This window comes from Lagenorhynchus albirostris, chromosome 2, assembly GCF_949774975.1.
Source record: "Lagenorhynchus albirostris chromosome 2, mLagAlb1.1, whole genome shotgun sequence".
Lineage (NCBI taxonomy): Eukaryota > Metazoa > Chordata > Mammalia > Artiodactyla > Delphinidae > Lagenorhynchus > Lagenorhynchus albirostris.
In genome coordinates, this window is record NC_083096.1 from 103325102 (window position 1) to 103339050 (window position 13949).

Below are 13949 nucleotides of genomic sequence, written 5' to 3' on the forward strand. Positions count from 1 at the left end.
TATCTAGTGTGTTTGACATATTACAATACTGAGATTTTTTTTGTTGTTTTTTTTTGCGGTACGCAGGCGTCTCACTGTTGTGGCGTCTCCCATTGCGGAGCACAGGCTCCGGACGCGCAGGCTCAGAGGCCATGGCTCACGGGCCCAGCCGCTCCGCGGCATATGCGATCTTCCCGGTCCGGGGCATGAACCCGTGTCCCCTGCATTGGCAGGCGGACTCTCAACCACTGCGCCACCAGGGAAGCCCCCAAATACTGAGATTTTATAGTGTTGTCAATAAGCTTGAGCTGAATTAGTAAGAAGTAGGCAAAAAATTAATGTGCACAAAAACCTGCAATTTATAAATGCCAGGAAAAGAAGTTGTATATAAAAGAAACTACCAAAGAAGAGCATTTGGCTCAGCTGTAAACAAAAGTCAAAATCATGTAAACAATAAATTCTGATTTAACAAAAAACTGTGATATAACATTGAGAGAATGAGCACAGACATGGGTAGGAGTGGAAAAGAGCTAATTCTCATCTTCCAAAAGAGAAATAAATACACACATAGTCTCTAAGACTGAAAAATCTAGAGACAGTAACATAAGTGTGTTACTGTGTGAAGTAACAGAGACAAAAAGTGTGAAATGCAGAGACAAAATAAGAGATGAAACAGTAAAAAGAACAGAAGACAACTGGCTCCAGGAATGACAGTTACAGGTGGGAGGAATGGGGCACAGAACTAATGTTTTTGTGATTAAGTCCTGTATGGCTATTTGATATTAAACTATATTCATGTTTTACTTTTTAAGCTTTTCATATATTACTTTGATTAAAATAAAAAGGCATGGGACTGACCAAAGGATTCAGGGCGCCCTGAATTGAATATTGGCGTCTATACCATTTACACATATTCAGAGGCACGTGGTCGGGGCTTTAATCCTATGCAAATAAACTTCTTTGTCCTTCTAGAGAGATGAGTCAGAAAACACCTGCATAAAGCATTCTGCCTCTCCTACAAATCCTCTAAGCCACACACAAATCAAGGATGTCAGAAAAAAACTTACAAAATTTGGGAGCATTTAAAAATTTTAAGTACCGTCATTCAAACAGTTACATTATACTAAGTACTTTAAGAAATTTTCTGATAAAATACTGCATGCCAGGAAACAAAATTCCAAGAAAAAATTTTTTACTGACATTCAAATTGGTATCATGAGGATACCAATACCTTTGTTAATACCTTTATTAACAGATAAATGTTAATATCCCAACTGTTTTTTTGTTTTTAAATTCCAAATCATCAATTGCAGTGATTAATATACGTACAAAGACTATAATGAAAAAATATATAAAGCACTAATTTCAGAAACTGAAGAAAATGTCTAAGAATTTTTTTCTGTTTAATAAACATTCTCAACATGATTCCCTGAAATGCTTTGATATTTTCCTCAAATTATCTCATTAATTTCAGACATCCAGCTTGGTGACTTTTTAAGTTCCCACTACAGCATTTATTATACCGCATATTAATTTTCTTTCTTTCTTTCTTTCTTTTTGGCCGTGCCCCAGGGGCATGCGATATCTTAGTTCCCCAACTAGGGATTGGACCTGTGCCCCCTACAGTGGAAGCGTGGAGTCTTAACCACTGGACCGCCAGGGAAGTCCCATAATTTTCTGTTTACTTGTCTCTGACCCTCTATAAACGGCCAGCTCTGCAGGGCTTGGTACAGGGTCTCTCCTGTTCACTCATGGGTACATCCCTATCACTGCCTGTGGCACAAGGGAGACAATAAATATCTACTAAGTAAATGAACAAAGACATAATTTGACTTAAGTATTTATACCTAACTTAGAATCTATTCCTTGCTTAAAATAACACTTAAATATGACACAAATCAGTATTTCATACATACAGGAGGAAGATGAAAAGTACCTTTCAATGAGTGTCCCGTTCTGAATCATCCAAACATCACAATATGTTCGAGACACCAGCATAACAGCAATAAGTATCAAGTAACCTGTCTAAAATAAACCAGGTATAGTAAATTAATTAAATGCATTTTAGAAAGTTAAAAGAAACATTACTTTGGTAAAGATTTTTGGTTTCTAAATTCAAAGCTTTATTCTAGCTTTAATGTAGTTGGCTGACATTTTACCTACAGGTTATTTTTAAATATAATTTTGAAAGAAGTTTAAAATATAATGTAAATGGAAAAGGCCTTATAGATCATTTAATCTAATTTTTCATCCAGATTCAAAAGTAATCCCAGGCAGGTCAAATGACTTGCCTTCATATAATTAGTCAATGACAGAAACCAGCAGTATAAGTTAGACTACCTAAATCACAGTGTATTGTGATTGTCCTATGTTTTTAATATACAACTCTAATAAAGAAAAATGACAACTACCAATACACAGTTAAGAACAAATACTGAAGCCTAAAATTTTGCTTAAGTAGAATAAATTTGGTTCAGTTTGTTAGAAAAATCTCTTAATAGTGCTCCTGCCCTTGCAGGGCTTTCAATTTAGTTATTAAGGCAAGATTTACACATAAAATGTAAGAAAACAGACCAGTGTAGGTAAGTATATTTGCATCACTTCAATGTGATACGTGGCAGGATCGAAAGGTCTGAGGTAGCAAAAAAGGCTTATGACATTAGAAATACATTAAATAACCCAAGTAAAACAAAGGAGAAAATGAGGATTATGAGTAAAAAAAAAAAAGATGAAAGATTTAATGGAAAATAAAAAATAGATTAAAACCATATGAATTACAGTATTGCACATCCAGCAGATCTTATAAAACTACTGCAAGCTTTTAGGCAGAACAAAATATTAAAAAGTGTTGTTTACAGAGCATTACTTAAGCAATGCTGGGCAAGATGGATCATTGTGGGGGAGAGATGAGAGGCTGAGTGGCTGGCTTGGAGTCAATTGTCTTTGTGTGGGATGAAAATCTACCCTCCAGCCTCCAACTGCAACACACACCCATTCAAAGGTGACCTTAAACTTTCTAAATGGGAAAAATATGACAGCAGCATAGAAGCTAAAGTCAGAGAAGAGGGTGTGTGGCAGGGGCAATGTTTGTTGGATAAGGTGTTTGATTTCAAAGTTATGGAATTGAGAGGCAAATGCATCTATGACTTTTGTAATTTTTGCAAAACAAATCTTGTTTTTTAAAAAAGGTGAAGGTTCTGAAAATACAGCCCTTAAGTGAAAGACAAGGCAGGGAGTAATAAACATGGAAGTAATAAATGAATCCATAAGAAAGAAGACAATGTCAAAGAAAGTCTACACGACTGAGTTGTGACAGCTGCTCCCCCAACGTTTGCCAGAGCTGTCCAGCAAGGAAGATACCATCTTCCTACCCTCTCCCACCATCAAGTTAGGTATTAAACTGAGAACAGAAGAGCCTACTGATTTTAATAAATCCTATCTGTAGATGACACTTTAACGGTAATGCTAACTTTTAATTCAGACCTTAAGTACAGCCTCAATCCTAAATTAATCATTTGAGGAATAAAGGTAACATTAGACAAAGACAGTTTATTTTTTCCTTTATTTTATATACTTTGCTTAATTTTTTCTTTACATAAGTATCAAGTTTATTGTCTCATTTAGCAAAATCTGCCGAACTTTGATTACTGACAGTCCTGAAATGCCTTTTTGATGCAAAGGCTGTCCTCAGAATCACCATAATTCCATTACTGGGTTCATAGAATATGTCAGAAACTAAAGATAGGCTTGATTTAGGCAGTCCCTCACCTTATGATACAGATGAACTTCTATATGTTCATATGCAGCATTTTTATTTCATAAATTGATTAAATTAATCTCTCTATCTCTACCTCCAATTATCTGTGATTTCTACTGGAGTTTATTTCACTTTCTTGAACTGGGGTTAAGCCCGTATTTTTATATCCCTCAAAGATGGTTCGTAAAATGGCTCTGTGGCATGGATGCACCTTGACAGAACTGGGAGGTTGGCCAAGTTAGGCCCATCTACCTTCTTATTAACTCCCAGAGATCTATTCAATGTCTCACATTCATTTCATATTCAGCAAACCTCTGCTAAAAGGTTAAATGAACATTAAGCTGTTAACTGGTAAGGGGGGGGTAATACAAAAATCTTTCCAGAGAAGAAGCTTGTACTTTAAATAAAGACTCTTCAAAGTCAGGTAGATTGTAGAATGAGAAAACAATGAATTATATCCAGAGAGTCACGGGACGCCTTCACAAAGAAGATAAAGAGCATTAAGCTGTTTTTAAACGTTATTTGTTTTTGTTGGGGGTGTTGTCACAAACATGGTGTCATGAAAGTACGAGGGCACAAGGCCTGGCTACAAAACAGCAAAGGACCTTCCAAGTAGATGGTATGCAAAGGAAGGGCAAAGTCACGTTGTGATTTACCCTACAGGAGAAAAGAAGCCAAGTGTTCTTATTCGGGTTTCAGAAAGAAGACTAGTTAGAAAAGGAGAAGAGATTATAATAATCCAAGCAAGTGAGAACAGTACAAATGGAAAGTAAGGGACTAATCGAAGAGAAACTCAAGGATGCTTGGAAAAAACATTTAAAATATAAGGGACGAAGCAGATTTAAAAAGTGCATTTTCCAATTTTTTTTCAAGAAACACATAGGATCTCTATCTAATTAGAAAAAAACCAAATGTTATTAAATTATTTTTTAGAGTCTCTTTTAAGGGCAGAGTCAACAAGACATGACGCTGAAGTGAGGGGAAGGAGAGCAAGTCCAGTGTGATGGAGGAATGTGCCTTTCCCTTGAGAATTATAGTGCTTTTGGAATGTCTTATCCTTTTCCTGCTATCAACAGATTACAAGCCTAATGCTTTTTAAAATTTGAACGGTGGGAAACAATTATGTTTGAAGAAGACAAACTTGACAGAAAAGATTTAAAAAGGAGAGATTCGGGCTTCCCTGGTGGCGCAGTGGTTGAGAGTCCGCCTGCCGATGCAGGGGACACGGGTTCGAGCCCCAGTCCGGGAAGATCCCACATGCCACGGAGCGGCTGGGCCCGTGAGCCATGGCCGCTGAGCCTGCGCATCTGGACCCTGTGCTCCGCAACGGGAGAGGCAATAAATAAATAAATAAATAAAAAGGAGAGATTCTTTGAAATGAGACTAATTAAAGAACACTGTAATATCTAGGTAAGAATATTTAGAAAGAAAAATTAGCAGATACTGAAAGGATCTGTATCTGTGACTGAAAGGATGAGAGGTAGGTATGGGGAGGAGAAAGAGTCAACAGTGATAATATTTCTAGTTGTACAAAAGGAGAATATTAAGGTAATTAAAGATGGAGAACACAGCATTATGTTATTTTTTAATCATTAAAATACTTAATAAATCATGACAAAGATAATCTTGACAAAAGAGTAAATGAAAGAATAACAAGACTTTATTCTTACAACCAGTTCACTTCCTGAAAATACTTGAAGAATTCAGGTATCTTAAAAACATATTTAATCAAATATGAAGAAGCAACTCTCAAACGTATTCCATATCAATGCTACTTGTTAACATCTTAATGTAATAAAAAGGTCTTTCTAAATTTAATCTCGTTTGCATTATATTATAATAAAGCAACACCATTTAGGCTGGCTGTACTGAAGTACTCTAGTATTTCACATAAAATATAATAATATTTCATAAACAAGAGAAAATCATTTAAAAACTGGCGCTGAACAAAAAGGGTACTTGCATGACAGGCAATGACTTAGACAAAAATTTAGTCTTCATTACCTACAGAGGAGACACTTGACCTGCAGTAGAACAAAGGCTTTATAATTCTATCGTTCTGATCTCACATAAGCTTTAAAGTTGAACACTTAATATTATCGTTTCATAAGACTTACCTCTTTACAAAATGTTCTAGGGACCATGATTTTCAGAATTCGTGTGAGCCTTGAAAAAAACACCTTGTCCACCACAGCTCGTTCTTTTTTCCCCTCTTTCTACATACAGTAAAAAAAAAAAGAAAGAAAGAAAGCTCTTAAAATAGTTATAACAAATTAGATTAAAGAACCATGTTTCATCTAAGGCAACATAAACAACTACTAAGATGGATACTGCATTTGAAGAACATAGTCTTGTACTGCTCTTCATATTCAAACATGCTTTCAAGAAACTAAGATGTTACCAAAAACTGAATAAGGAAGTGAGAACTTCCTTTCAGAAGTGAAGTTGCAGAAATATCTGGAAAAAGAACACTGCAAACAGAAGAAACAGCAAATGCCAAATACCAAGGTAAAAGCTCGTTTAATAACAAAACGGCCAATCTGGCTGGAGCTGTGAGCAAGAGAAAGTAGTAGAAGATGAGGTCAGAGGACAGCTAAGAAATGGCCATTATCCATCTCATTACTGTTTGTTCATCATCCACTTCCTTATTAACAACAGAATTTTTTAAAAATCCTGAACAGGAGTTTTCCTGCTATCAATTACAGGAAACTTTTGGATTCCTAGATTTATCATTTAACATTTCTAATATGCACTCTTCCTTACCAATTCAAAGACAGACAAGGTTCCCTCACTCATACAGTTCACATTCTAGCAGGGGAAACCCAGATAAAAATAAACCAATAAATAAACTGTTACAGATAGACTAGGCAGGGTCAAGAGAAAAAGAATGATCCAGAAAACTATGAGAAGAAAGGTCTCTTTGGGGGAGGGTAGTAAAGCACAGGGAATACCAAGCACAAAACCCAGTTCAGGAATAAAATTGGTATGCACACTGAAGAGCAAGACGACAGTGCTGCTAGAGCAGAGGGGACAAAAGGAGAGACGCTGAAGAGATGGGCAGGACCTATAAAAAACAGAGCCCTGAAGCCATAGAAGGATTTAGAGTTTACGGTCAGTGTAGAGGGAAACCACTGACGATAATTAAGAGCAGTAAATCATTTTATTACCCTCAGATATTTCTTCATTTTCACTGGTCCAAGAAAATAGAGCTATAAAACCATTTGCAAGGATAAGGAAAGAGTGACACGAACTGGGTATAGTGGACGTTATTTACTTCATTACCCTTGGGCTGTCTGGAAGAACAGGCAGAAGAAACTTCTGAATAGGCAAGACTCTCCAGAAGGACCCCATCCCCAATTGAGCTCCTTTCGCCAACTCCTATAATCACAGCTCACTTATGTATTAACTACTACGCTCTTGATAAACAAATACCCATGGTATAGTAAATTCTATTTGTTAGACAAACTTTGCTGTAAATATGCTGTAATTAAATTAATATCTAACTTGATAAACCTTAAATGAGTTCTTTGTGTACTGAATTAGAATAATAAGCTACCATCCATATGTCACACACTGTGCTAAGGGCTTTATATATGTAATCCTAATAAACAGACACTGCATGTCGTACAGAACTGTAGACAAGAGATGAAGGCACTGGGTGTGTAGAGTTAGATCAGAAAGACTAAGACAGAAAGAACTGGATAAGAATCAACCTACCGTGTAACTGCTGGAACAGAGTTCAGGTCTTTCAAACCGTACAAAGGTTGTAAACCCCATCCCACTGAGTCACAGGCCCAGTCTACTTCATTCACACATGTATGTATTCATTCATTCAATATTTACTTGGCCCAAGGCACTGTTCTAAACCATGGGGACACACCAGTGAACAAAACACAAAATGCCCTACTCACAGTCTATTTACTCTAGCTAGCCTATTCTCCCCAAGCCAAACCTTACAACTTCAACCTAAATATCCCCTTTCACCTCCCCAAACTGAGAAAGTATAGGAAGAAAAGAATAAAGAGAAAGCAATGTACATCAACTACCTTTAAAGAAAGTTAGACTTCTACTCTCGTTTCCCTCCTGTCACTGCCTCCCTACCTCACTTCATCCCACCTGTAGTCAGTACCTTCTCCATCCCTAGCTTGAGCCTTAGACAGAATAATTCCAAAGTGAAACGGCCACCTTCTGACTTAAACAGAGGATAACTATTTCCAGCTGTTCTCAAGAAATGATCTAGGGCAAACAATGAGGAAGGTTTAAAAAAAAGTTATAAGAAAGTAACAATGAAGCACGTCGTATATAATTAGCAGTTTACCTGGTATTAATTCCTCCTCCTCTTTTTCTTCTGTCCCTGTTGTCACTGCTCCTATTTCTTAAGCTGTCTGAAAGCTGACTTTATTATTTTCATTACATTTGAATCCATAAAGGGAACGATATACTTCCTAAAGTCAGGAAACACCAAACATCTGGGCTGGAGGGCTGACTCAGGGTGAAGAAATAATCAAGATGCTGTACTATTCTTTTTTTAAAAAAAAAACATGGAACGCTTCACGAATCTGCGTGTCATCCTTGAGCAGGGGCCATGCTAATCTTCTCTGTATCATTCCAATTTTAGTATATGTGCTGCCGAAGCGAGCACTGTACCATTCTTGATACATAATAAAAGTCATACCTGAAACCAATCTAAATGCAAATACTTACAGAGACAGTACATCTCATAAACACTACTAGCTTCTCCTAAGGATTCATTTTAACCACAATTGACTTTCCCCACCTTTAAACTTCCCAGTAATTTTTTAAAAATATAAAAAATACTTTTATGATATAAATCTAACATGCAAATCATAGAAAAAAAAAACAACCATTAAAGACCATTTAAGAAGCTAAAGTAATAATGCAGTCAGAAAAAAAAAAATGTACCTAACATTCAGGAGGCAACAAGGTCAAAGGGCAACGAGAAGTTCCTATTGATGTGTCAATCAACTTAGAAAGGTGACATGAACCAGAACTGACCAGAAAAGACAGATGTTTGAAATAGCAAATAAAAGGTCATGTGGTGCTGACAAAAGTGTAAGCATTTCTGTATATTGTTAGACGAAGTATAAATCAACATAACTATTATGTTGCATCTATCATAATATAAAATGTACACTCATTGCAAAATGTAAAACCCAGCAAATTTACTTTTAGAAACTTATCCTAGAGATATTCCTGAACATATGCTTAAACACATAAATGAAAAAACTTGCACATTGTTTTATAATACTATAAAATTAAAAACCTAAATGTACATCAATTATGAGATATTACATAAATCATGGTAAATTTATGCAATGAAGATTCTACACAACTGTAAAAAAGGAAGCAGCTCATATTCATACAAGAGAATACTATAGAGTGGTTAGTTAACTAGATCTATAGCTATCAATATAGATGGATCTTAAAAAAACATTATGCTGAAAAAAAAGGAGAACGATAGTACAATGATTCAACTTATAAAATTTTTCAATAAGCAAAATAATTCTACCTATATTGTTTATGGAGATATACGCACACCCCAAAAGTACTAAAATATGCATGGGAATGCTGAAGACCAAACCCAGCACAGTGCTACCTTTGTATATTTTGAATTTTATACCCTGTGTATTACATCAAAAAGAATAAATATTTTAAAACAAGTCAACTATCTCTTTATACTATTCTCTATCTAAATTTTTTTCTCCTTAAATCTCATGTCTTATGAAACTTGTCTCACCTCAACCCATCCCACCAAAGATTATAAAAAATTTCAATAAAAAGTTCTTTTCAATTGCGTCCCCTCATAAGTGACACACATTCACTGTCGTAAAATTAGAAAATTCTGATGAGCAAAAATAAGGAGCCTATAGCTACCACTGAGAGACATCAACTGTTAATATGTGGCACATCTCTTACAAATTTCATTTCAGCATATGTCTGTGTGTGCACTTCCTATACATTTCACAAATGTGGTATCAGGATGTACACTGCCTTAAACCTTCTTTTTGGCCAACCATTTGATCTAAACTAAATTTATTTTGCTTACACTATATGACTAGCAAACAAGTATATATATTTTTAAATGTACAAAAAAATAGGAAGAATTAAAATATGAGTGAATGAATACTGCTGTACTGGATAGTTTCACTGATGTCCTAGAACTTTCAGATACGGTGGTATACAAATAGTAGCTATAACTAAGATAACTAAGGTTTGATTACTCAGGTATCATTTAGATATAAGAGATTATGAAGATGGAAATTTGCCAAATGACTGGAGATAAGCATATCTTGTCCCATTTTTCAAAGATTATGAAAACTGGAGAACAGCAATTTTGATGTCCATCTCCAGGATATTCAGAGAATAGACATTAATATTGAGGGTTTAGGAAGACCTAAGAGACGCTAATCCCTAGAAGCCAGCAGAAGTTTACTAGGAAGAAGTCATGTCAAAGCCTTCTAATTTCCTTCTTTGTTAAGGATACTGTGCTAGTATATTAGCTGACATGCACAACATTAAGCTCCATGAGGGTAGGAACTTTTGTTAACTGCTATACACGCAGAACCAAGAACAATGCCAGGCATATATGAGGGGCTCAATCAATATTTTTTGACAGGCTGACTTAATAAATGAATTAACAAATTAATCAAGGAATTTGATGTTTCTTATAAAACTATTGTGGCCTTAATGGAGAAATAAAGACCAGATTTTTCTGCAGCTGGATATAGTCACAGCTGAATAAACCATAACCAAAAAAACAAAGATTAAGAGATGGCACAGAGGAATTTTCTGGTCCTAACCTAGTCAATACTATCAGCAATTGTGAGGAAGATAGAGAAGACAAATTAAATTTGTAGATAATACCTTCCACTTAACACACTAGATGTTAGAATTATATTCAGAATTATACTAGGGAGTTCCCTGGTGGCCTAGTGGTTAGGATTCCAGGCTTTCACTGCCATGGCCCGGGTTCAATCCCTGGTCAGGGAGCTGAGATCCCGCAAGCTGTGCAGTGTGGCCAAAAAGAAAAAAAAGAAAATTACAGTAACAGAATAGACATTATAGAATAGACTAATAGTATAGACCCTATAGGCTGACATTTACAGGGAAACAACTGAGTTACCATATGACCTAGCAATTCTACTCCTAAGTATATACCCAAGAGAAATGAAAACATATGTCCACACAAAAACTTGTACATGAATGTTCATAGCAGCATTATTCATAATGACCAAAAGGGGGAAACCACTTAAATTTCCCTCAACTGATGGATAAATACATGTGGTATATCTAAACAATGAAATACTATTCAGCAATAAAAAAGAATGAAATACTGATACATTCAACAATACATATGAACCTTGAAAACATCATGTTAAGTGAAAGAAGCCAGTCACAAAAGGCCACATATTACATGATTCTATTTATATGAAATGTCCAAAATAGGCAAATCAATAGAGACAGAAAGTAGATCAGTGGTTACCAAGGGCCAGGAGGAGAGGGTAATGAGGAATGACTGCTAATGTGTATGGAATTTCCTTCTGGGGAATTGAAAATTTTCTAAAATTAGTGGTGATGGCTGTACAACTCTGTGAACATACTAAAACCACTGAATTGTACACTTAAATAGATGGATTTTATGGTATATGAATTACATCTCAATAAAATTGTCATTAAAAAAAGAAATAAAGAAATCAACTGATGAATACAGACGTGTGTCAAAAGAGCTGTTCATCAGAAAGACACCTGAAGGCTTACAATTTATCACAAACTCCACTTAATATAAACAGAAGTAATGGCTAAAGAAGTAAAAGCAACTTTAGGCTGAATTTTAGCAACATGATGTTCATATCAAGAAATGTAGTAGTGCTGATGCATTCCACGCTAGTCAGACCACGTCTACATTAGACTACATTCTATAGACCACAGACTACATTCTATCCTAAACATAATGTCTAGAGGAACTAACTAGTATAGATCCAGAGGAATGTATACATAATTGAAGAACAATTAGAAACCATGTCACCTGAGAAACACTTGAAGGAATGAGGATTGCTTAGCGGGGGAAAAAGATTCAGAAAATACAACCATCTTCAAACAATATGAGAGTCTATTAAGAGAAAATAGAGTAAACTTGTCCTGTGTTTCTACAAATGACAAAATAGAGGCTTAGAGAGGGAAGATTAATTCCATCATGGACTTGAACTAATACAGTTATGGCTATCTCCTAGGTAGTACTTTCCAACAAATGAACAGATTCAAGTAAATACGAAAAGTCACCTACCAAGGATTCCTATTTTAGGAAGAATTCCTATAATATGTAGTGGATTAGAGATGATATTTAAGTTCCCTTCTAATTCTTAAATTCTGTGATTTTATCCTAATTCAAAAATATATAATGAAATAAATGCACGAAATCCCGAAGAGTAGACAACATAAATTTTACCTCATTGTTCCGTAATGGTGGTTTTCCATTTTTCTTACTGCAGAGAAAAAGAAAAAAGAGCAAGACAGCTTTATTTGCAAACTGTTCCCATCATAAAATATTATTTTAAGATATCAAAAGAATATACCAAATTCTCCAAATGAATTTCTTCTTTTATATTTCATACTGAGATAGAATATATTAAATACAATAGTCCAACTGTATAATCCACAGTCCTCTTACTAAGTATAAATCACAAAAAGTGCTCAATAAATGTTAACTACTACTATAATATATCAGGCATTACGTTGTAATTTTTTTCATACACACACAATTACACTTATTTTACAAATTCTCCCATGGAGATGCAGAGTCTGTTTTTCCATCCTTGAATCAAGGCTTGGCCAAGATATTAGCAAATTGACACAAGGAAGGCCTTGAAAAACGTTTGTGCATTGGGCTCACTCTCTTGCTGCTTGGAATCTTTTCCCAGCCATGTGAGCAATCCCAGGTTAGCTGCCTAAAGGATGGGAGACCATGTGTCATTTCCATGTTACAAATGAAAAAACTGGCTTGGGGGACTTCACTGGCAGCACAGTGGTTAAGAATCCGCCTGTCAATGCAAGGGACACGGGTTCGAGCCCTGGTCTGGGAAGATCCCACATGCCGCGGAGCAACTAAGCCCGTGATCCTGCACTCTAGAGCCCGCTCACTACAACTACTGAGCCCACTCACCACAATTACTGAAGCCCACATGCCTAGAGCCCGTGCTCCGCAACAAGAGAAGCCACCGCAATGAGAAGCCCGCGCACCGCAACCAAGAGTAGCCCCCGCTCACCGCAACTAGAGAAAGACCCAACGCAGCCAAAAATAAATAAATTAATTAATTAAAAAAAAAAAAAAGGAAAGAAAAAACTGGCTTGGAAAAGTCAGTACCATGCCCAAGGTTCACGCTACTCAAAACAATATAATAGCACCCCAAAACAATATAATAACCAGGCTTGGCTTCTTTTTATACACACTACCATAGCACCCTATGCTTCTATGTAACATTAATCACGTATTAAATCTCTTGTTTAACATATATTTCCTCCCAGTATATTAGTTCTATGAGATCAGGAGCTATTGCAGGTTGGCTTCTCCAAAGTAGAGGCGAGGTGGTGTTTGGAGTACAAAATGTTTATTAGAGATCAGTATCTGTGAAAGGAAGGCAAAGAAAGAAAGTTTGGGCAGAACTCAAACTGTGATATAGGCCAACAAAATTTCAGCCAACCAAGTGGGAAGCCCTGAATCAAATACTGTCCATCATAGTGCTCTGTGATGGGATGAAATGGTCAGGTCTTTAAACCTCTTTCTAGCTCAGCATGCAAATGTATGCTGCTCCAGGGAGATCATGACCTTGAGGGAGGTAGCTCTGCAGGTAAGGCAGACCCTAGAGATGTGTGCAGAAGGGGCTACCTGGTAATCCGCACTCCTCATAGCCGGACAATGAGCCCTTCTTTGAAGGGGAATCTGGGTAGCATATCTCCTTGTCTACTACAGGGGTCATATATTACCCAACCCTGTATGTTCAATACCTAGTTGAGCCACAGCAATCTGTACAGCAATCTGAACATTTTCAGTAATAGGATACCACGTCACTGAATAACGCTAGAAAGGCAAACAACTATTGATACAATTCGGTAGATGCTATCATTTTTAAAGTGCTTAGGTTTATTACTGTTTCTAGTTTCAATTATACTGCAGGATTGTTCATCTGTTTTTAAA

General features: G+C 36.2%; 1 protein-coding gene and 1 non-coding gene across 8 annotated transcripts in view; both read right to left on the reverse strand.

The window, feature by feature from the left end:
- Positions 1-13949, reverse strand: part of ABCD3 (ATP binding cassette subfamily D member 3) — an 81901-nt gene that overhangs the window by 45849 nt on the left and 22103 nt on the right. For all 7 annotated transcript variants that reach the window (XR_009539245.1, XR_009539246.1, XR_009539247.1 and 4 more), the window contains exons 2-4: positions 12204-12240; positions 5854-5952; positions 1916-2004 (exon numbers count right to left, since the gene is read on the reverse strand). Coding sequence is in view for 4 of the 7 variants with exons in the window: in XM_060142465.1 (XP_059998448.1) it covers positions 1916-2004; positions 5854-5952; positions 12204-12240 (225 nt within the window). In the remaining 3 variants the exon portion in view is untranslated. The remainder of the gene's footprint in view (positions 1-1915; positions 2005-5853; positions 5953-12203; positions 12241-13949) is intronic.
- Positions 8272-8378, reverse strand: LOC132516646 (U6 spliceosomal RNA). The gene has a single exon (XR_009539453.1). It is a non-coding gene; the product is annotated as a U6 spliceosomal RNA (small nuclear RNA).